Genomic DNA, 13,205 nt, shown 5'->3' with positions numbered 1-13,205 from the left:
GCACTCTTAAACCAATTCCCCCAGAGCATCCTAGAAACTGTACAGTACTTTGATAAGGGTGCTTAGGGGTCTCAGCAACTCTCAGCACCCTTAACAAACTACAGTTCTCAGGATTCTCTGTGGCTGGCCAAGCGGTGCAAGAGTGCTTTACATATATGGTGTGGATGTGACTTTGACCCTGGACATCTGCTGCCAGTCAAAGTAGACAGTACAAGGCTAAACAAATAATCGGACGTGGCGTAAGTCCAACTTCCTCTGATAAGCCATCCCTGACAGTGCTTAAATGAATGTCGCTGCATGAGCAAAAGCGGCTACAGAGGTGCTAGAGGTGGCAGAAAGTGAGCAATGGAGACAAACAGGAAATAGACACACAAGACTGAAATAGCCCACTGATTCCCATTTCCATCTCATAAAAGGGGTAGTGTGGGATTGAATGATGGGACACTGAGAATAGACCAGAGTGTGACAAGAACTCCAGATTTCCACACACACCCCAATACTGATGGACCTTGTAATAAAAAATTTAAGGTCTTATATATGTTCATAAATGTACCAACCAAGCACGTACATAGATGTGTGGACCACATGTCTGGAGCAGCACAGGAAGACCACCCTGAAACCATTTTGACTCCCCAACTGACCGAATGTTTTCTCTGCAAGGAGGGAGGGGGTGAGGGAACCTTCCCATTGTCTCAGGAATTGGGTAATCACCATCTCAAAGGAATGGGCAGACTACCAGGAAAGGCAATCAGATAAGGCATTATCAGATAACCTGGCAGACAGGGAAAACAACAACATTCAAATTTATGTTGTAGACCACCTTTTCTGTGATGTGGGTATGATGTTTGTGGGGGTGGTCACCCCTTCTGTGATAGATGTATGATGTATGGAGGGGTGGTTTTGAGCTCCATGTCAAAAGCAGTCCAGCTTTTTCAACTGTGGGTATGTCATGCTTCTCATGCTCCCCTTTTGTTGCAGCCCTGTGCATCAAGAGAAATGTAAAAAGACTTGTATCTCCTGGTTTTCATTCATTGTTCACCTGTTTGTGCTTGTTTGCTTCCCCACCCCACCCCATGCTTTGTAAATAAAATTAAAATCAGTAAAAGCGAATCAAAGTGAAGCTGGCCAGGGATTTGACAGGTAACTGGTTCTAAAATGGACCATTTTTAGAACGGGAAACCAAGGAGGCAAAATTACCGTATTTTTTGCCCCATAGGGCGCACCGGCCCATAGAGTGCACCTAGGTGTTTTTTTTGGGGGGGGAATAAAGAAAAAAAATATTTCCCCCCCCCCCAGGCGCGGGGCTGGGGCGGGGGAAGCCCGAACTTCCCCCCGACCCCAGCCCCGAGAACAGGCTGCTATCCACAGCCTAGGGAGCCCGGCGGGAACTCCCCAGGCTTGCGGATAGCTTCCTGAAGCCTGCATTCGCCCCATAGGACGCACACACATTTCCCCTTCATTTTTGGAGAGGGAAAAGTGCATCCTATAGGGCGAAAAATACGGTGTAATAATTTTAAAGCCTCCTGAGAACTGGTGCTAATTTAAATATAACTTATTACCACTTCGTCCATTTTTAGCACTGCATTTTGACCCAAGTATGAAGCAAATATATATTAAACCATTTATCTAATCTTGGGCAAATGGTTTATTGTCCATTGGTACATTGGAATGAAGTACCGGTACCAATATTCTGGTAAAAGGTGGCTTGCGGCTGCATGAGAGCTGAATTGCCGATCAAGCTTAAGATCAATCTAACTGTTTGCTGAAGCTTTCAAATTCAAGGATGAGCAAACATGCTATTAAAAGCAACGTATTAAACCCTTAATGCTGGCTTTGCTGAAGAAATGGCATGATTTGGCAGTTGTCCTATAATAGCAGAAGGATTATTCAGACATATATAATTATTTGGATCAAAATGGGAAACTACAAATAGCAAAAAGAGGCTGGCAAACAGCCAGATGTGGGAATGGACCTGAAAGATGGAGAAAGAGAAGTCTCAGTAAAACTTAAAATGTGGCTTATTGTAAAAGCAAAAGAAGTTGCAACTTACATATTAATAACAAGCTGGATCCAGACTTAATCACACTTAGTTGCAAGTAACATAAGTTCAGTTGATTTCAATGGGTCTGTTTTAAGGATTTATTTATTTAAAAACATTTCCATACTGATTAATATTTTAAAATTCTCTAAACCCTGTACTCTATATAACACTAAGTCTAGATGCTTTTAATGTTAGAGGAAATTATGAACTGGTGTCATATCTCAATATCATGCAGACCTATTATTGCACACATTTAAATATTATATTATTTTTGAAATTTGTTAGTGGTCTTTTTTGCCTAGAGGGTGCACAATTAAGCCTAGAAGATGTCCAATTAGTATAGAAACATATTAGCGGGAACAAATAGGCTCCACACACAAAAATAATAAACATAGCATTGAGTTTTTCGCATCATTTTACATAATCTTGGGTTTTTTGCGGAGACTGTATTAAATTTTATTCAATCATTTTTTTAAAAAAAGGAACATATAGAAGTTGCTCTAATTTGCCTCTGTTTATTTCAGTGTTGAGCAGCATACTTATTATAATGTGACATTTACCAGTATCTTTTTCAGCCCTTACAACAATGTAAAGTATTACATGCAGTAACGTCAGAAATCATAGTTTTTCAACTTCCCACCCACATCTTGGCTCACATTGCTTGCCTAAATAACCTTAATTCAGCCCTGAGAAAACATATCCAAATAGCAAATATGTGTCCTAAAAATAAAATAAAACCAAGTTGGCATTGATGGGCAAGGCTGTACTTTCATGATGACTCAAGGCAGGTTACCCTAACTCGGTAATTTTTAAACCGTGATAAACTGAAAAGAGCACAGCTACCCTGTCTAAGGATCACAAATAGCTGAGCAGTATAGCATGCTTTAAAAGCTAGCCATTCCAAAGCAGCTGTTTTTGGCACTAATAGTAGCTGGCCTGGCACCCTAGGGGCTCTGCCCCATGCCCCCCACTGCTGTGAGCATGCTCTTTATTAGAGGAGAATGACAGGCAGATCCAGCTCAGGCTGAATCTGACATCATGACCTCATGGGAGGTCAAAACAAAGCACCAGTAGGTCTGGCACAATTCGTGAATGTGTGCAGTGCAGGTGAGAGATGCTCACGTCTGAATAATCCATGTAGACTTTGTTGTTGCTTTTTAATGTACCGTATTTTTCGCTCTATAGGACGCACCTTTTCCCCTCCAAAAATGAAGGGGAAATGTGTGTGTGTCCTATGGAGCGAATGCAGGCTTTCGCTGAAGCCTGGAGAGTGAGAGGGGTTGGTGTGCCTTGCATCTGTGAAATAATCTGGGAAGGTTCAGTTCAGTTCATATCCCACCTTGTCTCCAAAGATATCAAGGTTGTGTCCATGGTTTCCCCTCTTTTATTTAATCCCCAGAACGGTCCTGTGAGGTAAGTTAACCTGAGAGGCGGTGACTGGGCCTAATTCAATCAGTGAGCTTCATGGCCAAGAGGGGATTCAAACTCATGTCTCCCAGGGCCTAGTAAAGGAGACTATTTGTTCCTACTAATATGTTTCTATACTAATTGGACATCTTCTAGGCTTAATTGGGCACCCTCTAGGCTTTCGCTGAAGCCTGGAGAGTGAGAGGGGTTGGTGCGCACCAACTCCTCTCGCTCTCCAGGCTTCAGGAAGCTATCCGCAAGCCTTCGGAGTGCGGCGGGAGTTCCCGCCGGGCTCCAAAGGCTTGCGGATAGCAGCCTGCAGCCTGAAGCCCGGGGAGCACAGCGCTGTGCACCCCGGGCTTCGGCCAGCTAAATAAATAAATAAATATTTCTTTATCCCCCCCCAAAAAAAACTAGGTGCGCCCTATGGTCTGGTGCGCCCTATGGAGCAAAAAATACGGTACTTATATCCTGCTGTATTTTAAAAGAAAAAAAATCAACTTACAACATAAAACAAAAATCAGTAAACTGCTTACAAATGGTGTAAAACTATGCCTAAAGTCTGTCTAAAATGTTTGAGGGTTCCTTTTCCTCTTAAAATCTGATAACTCCCCCTGTTTTGGTGTATTTATCCAACCACTGTTGTATTTATCCAACCACTATTTCTATGTTTTTATTAACGGGCAGAGCAGACACTTGGTTATGAGCTATCGGACAGTAGACTCTTAACTGAGTGGGGAAACCATTAAGATATCGGAGATGATCTGCCAAAAAAGCTGAAAAACATCTTCATGTATGCAACAACGGCCGCAAGAGTTTTAGTAGCACAAGGATGGAAGGCTGAAGAAACCCCAACTAAAGAATCATGGCAAGAAAAATTGATGGACTATGCAGAACTGGCAAAACTGACATACAAGCTACAGGACAAGGATAACTGTGACTTTAAAGATGAATGGGAACCCTTTACAAAGGATTTGAAGACACAACAAAGCGAACTGGACTCCTTGGCTGGTTTTGAATAAACATTCACAAACTTTTTATTGATAACAATCAGCTAAATACTTTGAGGATCTATACAACTGTGTAACATGCAGAAAACAGCATTTTTAAAGAAATCAAAGACTGGAACTGAGGGAAGTCGGGGGGTGGGTGGGTTCTGTGGGGGGAGGGAGGAAAAATGGGGGAAAATAAGGATGATATGTTTCTGGATAATATGTTTTGTTTTAATTTTGAATAAAAAAGTTATAATTAAAAAAAAGATATCGGAGATGAAACAAATGTCTCTGAAAATTGGGATGATGGTCTTGAGCGAAGTGTGGTTGCAGGGGAAATGTTTTCTGAACGGGTGTCAGAAAATACACTGCAATTTTTGCAGAAGTAGTAAAATTATGAAGCTAGCAGAATGCTTGATGCACGATGTCCCTGGGGTAGCAAGTAAGCAATCAGTACAAACTGTATTTTACACTTTGTGAAAGAATTAGCGAGTTCAGTTCCAAAATATTATTGGAGTGGGAGAAAAGAAATTTATAGTGGCAAAGATTCAATAAATATTAAATGTTCAGCTAGTTCATATAAAGGTTTTCAGAAACTGTGACTCTCCGGCTGGAAAGTAAATGTAAATAAAGGTGACAGATGTGCAAATATATAATAGCCTAAATTAATACTGTTACTGTTTGCTTAAAAGAAATTACATTTGTTGGTTGACTAGTCATCAGCATATGATGAATCTATTTCTTATTAGATTATACTACAGTGATATTTTAAAGTATTTTTCTGTTTTCTGCTTTGTTTTCATCTGAACGTGAATGGGTAGAGGTTGAAAGAGATTCTTAAAACACTTTAGACAAGGCCTTTGAGCCATAAATTGAACTTCACTGATTTCCTTTATGACACCAGAATAAATTACAATTTTATGCTCTCATCCTCCCTGCAACTTTTCCTGAAGATTGTTTATATATTGATGGGAATCATCCAGCAAACATATGGGGTTCTATCCCAGCAAACAGCATTCCCTAAATCACTATCGATAGAAAATTCCTCAGAATATACAGGTAAAAAAGCATATTTGTTGCTGTATCTTTTCTACAATGTTGCTGTATTTTCTTTGGGCAAGCCAGAGAAGTGTAAACTTCTCATTACTGCTATTCAACAGATAAAGTGGAGTCACCCCAAAAAAGTTTTCCATGATCCACAAAACTGTTTTTCTTTTTCTTTTTTGGTATGCAAATATTTGTTCTTCAGAGGTGATCCTCTTTCACAGAGCTCCTCAGATGGCACTTCTCCAACATTTATTTTGTCTGAGCTCCCCTCTTTGGGTGGAATTCAGTAGGCTGGTTTGTTACTGATTTTATTTTAATTTCCATGCTTTAGACTACATGCTGATGACTGGTAGCCACGTGAGTGAAGTAATGAGACCAAAAATGTTAAGAGGTGGCATGAAATAATATCTGTGGCAGTCCTAACGTCAGTTAAAAAAAAATACTCTTAGGTGGGTACAACAATCCATAAAACAAAACTACAAAAAAAATGTCAGCAGAAGTGTGGGAATGTTCAGGGAGGCAGGAGAGGATATATTGTTTAATAATATCCTGCCTAACTTGTGTTAGCAAGTTATATAACTTAGTTTTACATTCCCCTTTTAAACGCACAGCGGTTAGCTTGTTGCAAGCTTGTTTAAGCTTATCAACATTAGATTCCTGTTCATTTCCCCTTTTATCCCTCTGAAAAGAATAGACACAACACAATCTTGTGTAAAGTATACAGTGGTACCTCGGGTTAAGTACTTAATTCATTCCAGAGGTCCGTTCTTAACCTGTTACTCTTAACCTGAAGCACCTCTTTAGCTAATGGGGCCTCCTGCTGCTGCTGTGCCACCGGAGCACAATTTCTGTTCTCATCCTGAAGCAAAGTTCTTAACCTGAAGCACTATTTCTGGGTTAGCGGAGTCTGTAACCTGAAGCGTATGTAACCTGAAGCATATGTAACCTGAGGTACCACTGTATATAAAAGAAGTTTACTCACACATTCAGTTCACAGATGGATCTCTGAAGGCACTTCGTTATGATGGAGTATATACATGTGGAATCTATCCCATATGGGAATAGTCCCTTTGTCCTCTGTTGGCTAAAAAGCTGTTGCTCCTACAATGGACAAAATGAAATAGACAGTGTGTACAGCATGCCTGTCCTTTTGTGTTACCTGGGCAGGTAAAGTCACACCCACCTCTAGTCACATGCAAAGGAAGACAGGCTTATTGGGAACGGCATTCTATTCCTTTTTGCCGTAGCCAAAAAAGACGGTATCGAGAAGTAGCAACAGGTACTACTTCATGCAACATATAGTCGAACTATGAAACTCACTCCCCCACAAGGCAGGGATGGCCAACAATTTGGATAGCTTTAAAAGAGGACTAGACGATTTCATGGAGAGGGGTATCAATGGCTGCTAGCCCTGGTGTCTCTGCTCTGCCTGCACAGATGGAGACAGAAATGCTTTTATAATGAAATGATTTTAGAATGTTGTACTGTTTTATTGTTGTTAGCCGCCCTGAGCCTGGCTTCAGCTGGGTAGGGCGGGATATAGATAACATTTATTATTATTATTATTATTATTATTATTATTATTATTATTACCTCAGGTTAAGTACTTAATTCGTTCCGGAGGTCCGTTCTTAACCTGAAACTGTTCTTAACCTGAAGCACCACTTTAGCTAATGGGGCCTCCCGCTGCTGCCGCGCTGCCGGAGGACGATTTCTGTTCTCATCCTGAAGCAAAGTTCTTAGCCTGAGGTACTATTTCTGGGTTAGCGGAGTGTGTAACCTGAAGCGTATGTAACCTGAGGTACCACTGTACCAGTTGCTGGAAACCATGGGATGGGAGAGTGCTCGTGCGCTCATGCCCACAGGTTCTTGCAGGAAATGATGGAGCTCCTGGTACCCATTTCAAACATGAACAGATGCTTCCAATTTTCCTCCTAGTTCCACACCTGAAATCACATTTTCTGGTCTTCATGGTAGTCTGGTATTTTAGATTCCCCCACAACTTGGAACAATATAATAACAGTAACAACAACAATAATTTTATTATTTATACCCCGCTCATCTGGCTGGGTTTCCCCAGCCACTCTGGGTGGCTTCCAGAAGAATACAAAAACATAATAAAACGTCAAATGTTTAAAAACTTCCCGATGCACCTGTGTCCCTGGCAAGAGATAAGAAAACAGCCACATGTGCTGAACCTTGAGTCAGTCCCTTTTATAGGAGCATAGCATTTTGAATACAGGCTTGCTCTTTTGAGACAAAGAAGGACAAAAAGTGCTGGGGCATAGTAGAATTGTTCCTTTTTGTTACCATCTCTATACAGTAGCCTAAAGTACAGTATGTGCTTCTAAACATTACACCATAAACAGAGTGCATTCCCAAAGCAGCTTCCCATGCTTGGTCCAGCAATGAATGTTGGATAATATATATATATATATATTTAAAGCCCTATATGCCAGAATACAGTTGCTGGAGTGGAAAGGAGGCAAAGCAGAATGCTTTATCTGTTGAGTTTCTGCCTGTCTCTCAGCTTGTTAATTGCACCATAAACGCTGTGGGTTAAACCACAGAGCCTAGGACTTGCTGATCAGACGGTTGGCAGTTCGAATCCCCGCGACGGGGTGAACTCCTGTTGCTCGGTCCCTGCTCCTGCCAACCTAGCAGTTTGAAAGCACAAAGTGCAAGTAGATAAATAGGTACCGCTCCGACGGGAAGGTAAACGGCGTTTATGTGCGCTGCTCTGGTTCGCCAGAAGCAGCTTAGTCATGCTGGCTGTACACTGGCTCCCTCGGCCAATAAAGTGAGATGAGCGCCACAACCCCAGTCGGTCACGACTGGACCTAATGATCAGGGGTCCCTTTACCTTTACCTTTTTAAACCTGCCAGAAAATGAAACCTAAGTTCAAACTCCTGCCAAGTTATGGATCTCCAGTATAGATACCTTGGATCACCATGTGCAAATCTCTCTCCTACCTTTCATGACTTGGGGGGGGGGGGGATACTTACAGTTGGTATTCTAATTTATCTTGAGCTCTTATGAGGGAAAATAAAAGGTAAGGAAATTATGAAAGAGAAATGCTGCACTGGTCTATTATAGCAAGGCAAAAAGTGGCACTGTGGTACAATTGCTTCTAGAAGCTTCAGTGTACACGAGGGATGAGTGACCCATAGTGTCCCAAATACTGATGGGCTACATCTCCCATCATCCTCAGCATTGGCCAGTGAGATTTTGAATGCCAACCCCACCCCTGGCCTACACAACTGAGACTATCACAGCTACTACAATCCAAACAACTGTCTGTCAGCAGTGTCCTTGTCAGGACATATCCTGATTTTTTCTCTTGCGTGACTGATTCATTTACCTTATGCAGTGCTTCCACAAAGGACTGCAGGACAGTGCATTTGAGTGTTTCCCCAATTTAGCCTCATAGCCTTGTTGATGTGTAGATCCTTCACACCACTTTGCTATCCGGTCCTTTTAACTTGAGGTGACAGGGTCTGAACATGGGACCTTTTGTTTCCAAAGTATGTGCTTTACTATTATCCCTCCCCAACATTACCCATTAAGTTTTATGGCCAAGTGCGAACTTAAAAACACAGGTCTCCTCTGTAGAAAAACCAACATTCTGACCACAGCAAATGGTTTTTGCAAGTGCCCGGCCAAATGAGACATCTATGTGAGCTTTAACAGCACCATTAGTGTTTGCAGTACCAACAGTCCATGGATAGTAAGCACATAATAAAGTCCCTTATCATTTCTTGAATTTATATCCCGATCTATTCTGTGGACTCAGAGCAGCTTATAGCTGTTCCCCTCTCTCTTTCTCTCTCTCTCTCTATATAGATATATAATATTTATTAAATTTTCAATTATACATCTCAAAACAAACATTTTACATACTGTTAAATATCCAACAGGGACGCAGGTGGCGCTGTGGGTAAAACCACAGTGCCTAGGACTTGCTGATTGCATGGTCGGTGGTTCGAATCCCTGCAGCGGGATGAGCTCCCGTCGTTCGGTCCCAGCTCCTGCCCACCTAGCAGTTCGAAAGCACCCCCGGGTGCAAGTAGATAAATAGGGACCGCTTTATAGCGGGAAGGTAAACGGCGTTTCCGTGTGCTGCACTGGTGCTGGCTCGCCAGAGCAGCTTCGTCACGCTGGCCACATGACCCGGAAGTGTCTTCGGATGGTGCCGGCTCACGGCCTCTTGAACGAGATGAACACGCAACCCTAGAGTCGGACACGACTGGCCCGTACGGGCAGGGGTACCTTTACCCTTTTAAATATCCAACAACCTCCCTCCTTCTCCTTCCATGGTTCATTCTGTTTGTCTTTTGTTCCTGCAATATTTTACTATAACCATTTTATTCAGTTCTCCACTTTTACATCACTCAAGATTAACGACACTGTTGATTTTATCTTAATAACTTCCTTCCCTTTCTTTCTGCGGTTCCTTAAATATTTTTTTTAATATCTTCCGCATATCCAAATTAACTTAATTTGCTCATTTATTCATCTACTTTAAATAAATACTCTTATAAAAATGCAAGTTATTACAATAATCCTGCCAATGTTCTTTTCCGTTTACAATTCATCTGTCAATATTCCATAAACCATTTCCATTCTTTTATTGAATAGTGGTATATAGAAGCACTGTTAACGAAGCAGCAACTAACAAAATAATAATAATAATCATCATCATCTAAACCCAGGGCTGGATTTACGGTAGGTTTGATGAGGCCCTAAGCTACTGAAGGTAATGGGGCCCTTTCTATGTCCAGCTGTCCTCTGTCAACAACAAATTGTCACTGCTTTTGTGTCGAATATATGCTATATGGTAACTTATGAACCTAATAGGTATCTAAAGCCATTTGCACATGCAGAATGTAGGCACCCTATATATAGAAATGAGCAAACCAGTGATATTTTAGGGAGCAGGTGGAGTCCATTGCTTACATCCCAGGAGCCTACACAACACTAAGCACTGTTGCTGTATGCAGGTTTTACTTTATTTGTTTTCTATCTTATATTTTGGAAATGTACATCCAGTTTTGTTTTCTTTTAAAAAGTTTGGGGCCCCCAAGAGAGTGGGGCCCTAAGCTATAGCTTGATTAGCTTATAAGTAAATCCGGCGCGCTTAACAGCAAAAAAAAGACTAACGAATTAATGCGGCGTTTGGAATCTGCAAAACATTGACAGGAGGAGCAATTAAAAAAGATAATGAGCGAAGCCCTAAGGGCGCCTTTACGCGCGCCTTTTCCCTCCCGGGCACGAGAAGCGAGAGCGAGGCGGGGAAAGGCTCGCCTCCTCCGGGCAGGCGGGCGGAGCAAGCCTTGGCCAACCCCCGGAAGTCTCCGGCGAAGGGGAGGCGGAGCTGCCTCGTCGCCGGCGCCCTTCTCCTCCTCGGTGCGCGGCCAAGAGGCACGGGGGTGGCGGGCAGGTGAGGGCGTCGCGTGCGCTTCCCGGGCCGGAGGAGGAGCTCCCGCTGCCGGCTGCTCCTTGCTTCTCCGCTGCGCCCTCCCACGCTGCTTCCTGCCTGGGCCACCCGCGGGCCATGCGGCCGAGCTGCGGAGCCCTCCTCTTCCTCCTCGGCGGCGCCTGCAGGCTGCGAGGCGTGAGAAGAGGCGCCGCCTCCTCCTCCTCCTCCTCCTTCTTCATGTGCTAGCGGCGTCGCGAAGCCCAGGAGCCGGATCTTCATTCCTCCTTCTTCTTTCTTTCTCCCTCCCTTTTTTAAAGTCAGCCCAACTCTGGCCGGAAAGATGCTGCTGTCGCTGGTGCTGCACACCTACTCCATGCGCTACGTGCTGCCCACCGCCCTGATGATGGGCACCGCGCCCACCTACGTGCTGGCCTGGGGCGCCTGGCGCCTGCTCTCCACGCTGCTCCCCGCGCGCGTCTACCACGAGGTGGATGACCGGCTGTACACCCTCTACCAGAGCATGGTGCTCTTCTTCTTCGAGAACTACACCGGCGTGCAGGTCAGGGCGGCTGCTGCTGGGGGCGGGGGGGGGGCTGGCGGAGGCGCCACGCCTCCTTAGGGGGGGCTGGGGGAGATAGGAACCCACCCCCTCGTCACCTTTCGCCCCCTACCTCTCCACCACCTCGCATCTCTGGATGCCAAGGCGGAAAGGGACTCGGGCAACTTGGCTACAGGTGGGCGAGGCTGCGCGCAGGTGAGCGAGCGGAGGCAGGGGCTGCGCCTTCCTCGCAGCGCTCTCTCTCTCTCTCTCTCTCTCCCTTCCCAGCAGAGACGGGGGTTTCCCCCTCGGTTTGCTCACCTTCCCAGGCTCTGGGTGGCCTCGCAGGTGGGAGCGATCCTTCCCAGGCAGCGCTGGGGCTCTGCCTACTTCCTCAATGCTGGTAACACCTAGGTTGAGTACAGCACAGTTAAGGTCGCGCACAGCAAGCCTAATTTGCACTGGGGAGCCAGCAGAGTTTCATTCTGGGAGGGTGGAGGGAAAGGGACCCTTCTTGGTAGTCGCATCCGTCCTGTGGAACACCTTCCCACCAGATGTCAAGGAAATAAACAACTACAGTGGTACCTCGGGTTACATACGCTTCAGATTACAGACTCCGCTAAACCAGAAATAGTACCTCGGGTTAAGAACTTTGCTTCAGGATGAGAACAGAAATCGTGCTCCGGCGGCACGGCAGCAGCAGGAGGCCCCATTAGCTAAAGTGGTGCTTCAGGTTAAGAACAGTTTCAGGTTAAGAACGGACATCCAGAACGAATTAAGTACTTAACCCGAGGTACCACTGTATCTGACTTTCAGAGGGCATCTGAAGGCGCATAGGGAAGCTTTTAATGTTTGGTGTGTTTTTGTTGGGAGCTGCCTGGAGTGGCTAGGCTAACCCAATCAGATGGGCAGCATATAAATAACAAAGGTGGCACAGTTGGTCTAGTCTTCCTTGTAACTGTGGCTCCCAGAAAGAGGTGATCTACCAGAGGCTGTGGCTGCTCCTACCAGTGTCTGCCTCCTCACCATAGCTTATCTGCCATACCCCTTTGAGTGGCACGTTCAGTCCAATGCACCCAGCCTTTGCTGCTGTCCATTGTGACGGTGCACTTCTGCCATTCCTTTCTAGCTAGTACATCACTCGGGGGGGGGGAGTGATCGAGGAAGAGAGGTAGCTGTCAGGAACAGCCCTGCCTCAACTTGCTCTCCACTCTCTGTGGGTGGTAGAGCAGGGAGGAATCTCTGCCTGTTGAACCCAGTCCCAGGTTGCACAACCTAGAGAGGCTGGCAAGCAAGCAGGTGGGAAATGAGCAGAGGTAGCAAGGAGCAACAGTCAGCTCTTCCTTTCCACCTCCATGCCTGGGCTGGGCTCCATTCTCAGCACAGAGAGAGGGCAGTTGAATGAGGATTGCTGGTGCTCTTTTGCAAAGGCCACTGTTTACCCACGTTGGTAGGTGAGCAGGTGAACAAGCAGTATCTGAATTGGCAACCTTTGCCTTTTTCCAGCAAGACCTCCACCTCTCTAGGGTTAAAGGGGAGGAGCAGAGTCCGAGCCTTCCAAGATTAAATCCTGCCAACCTTGGCGGTTGTCAACTTGGCTTTTAAAAATGAGAGATTTGACAGGGTATCTTTAGGGCAAGTGCATGTAGTTTCATTGGAGATCTGGAAGTGATAACTTTTTTTGGCTGCCGAAATATCTGAGGGCCGAACCTCAAGGATCGCCTCTCCCCATATAAACCGACAAGGACCCTGCAATCATC

The 13,205-nt window shown here is 44.7% G+C and overlaps 1 protein-coding gene across 2 annotated transcripts in view; it reads left to right on the top strand.

The window, feature by feature from the left end:
* The first annotated feature begins 10,826 nt into the window (after positions 1-10,826).
* Positions 10,827-13,205, top strand: part of AGPAT5 (1-acylglycerol-3-phosphate O-acyltransferase 5) — a 29,342-nt gene continuing 26,963 nt past the window's right edge. Inside the window, exons 1-2 of one of the 2 annotated variants that reach the window (XM_081189159.1) lie at positions 10,827-10,928; positions 11,225-11,466. In XM_081189159.1, the coding sequence (XP_081045285.1) occupies positions 11,248-11,466 (219 nt within the window). In that variant the 5' untranslated portion in view covers positions 10,827-10,928; positions 11,225-11,247. The remainder of the gene's footprint in view (positions 10,929-11,224; positions 11,467-13,205) is intronic. The other variant, XM_081189160.1, reaches the window with a different exon arrangement.

This window comes from Podarcis bocagei, assembly GCF_964188305.1.
Source record: "Podarcis bocagei genome assembly, chromosome: 3".
In the NCBI taxonomy this organism is placed as follows: domain Eukaryota; kingdom Metazoa; phylum Chordata; class Lepidosauria; order Squamata; family Lacertidae; genus Podarcis; species Podarcis bocagei.
Note: the sequence above shows the minus strand (reverse complement) of the source record. Positions and strands in the feature narration are given on the sequence as shown.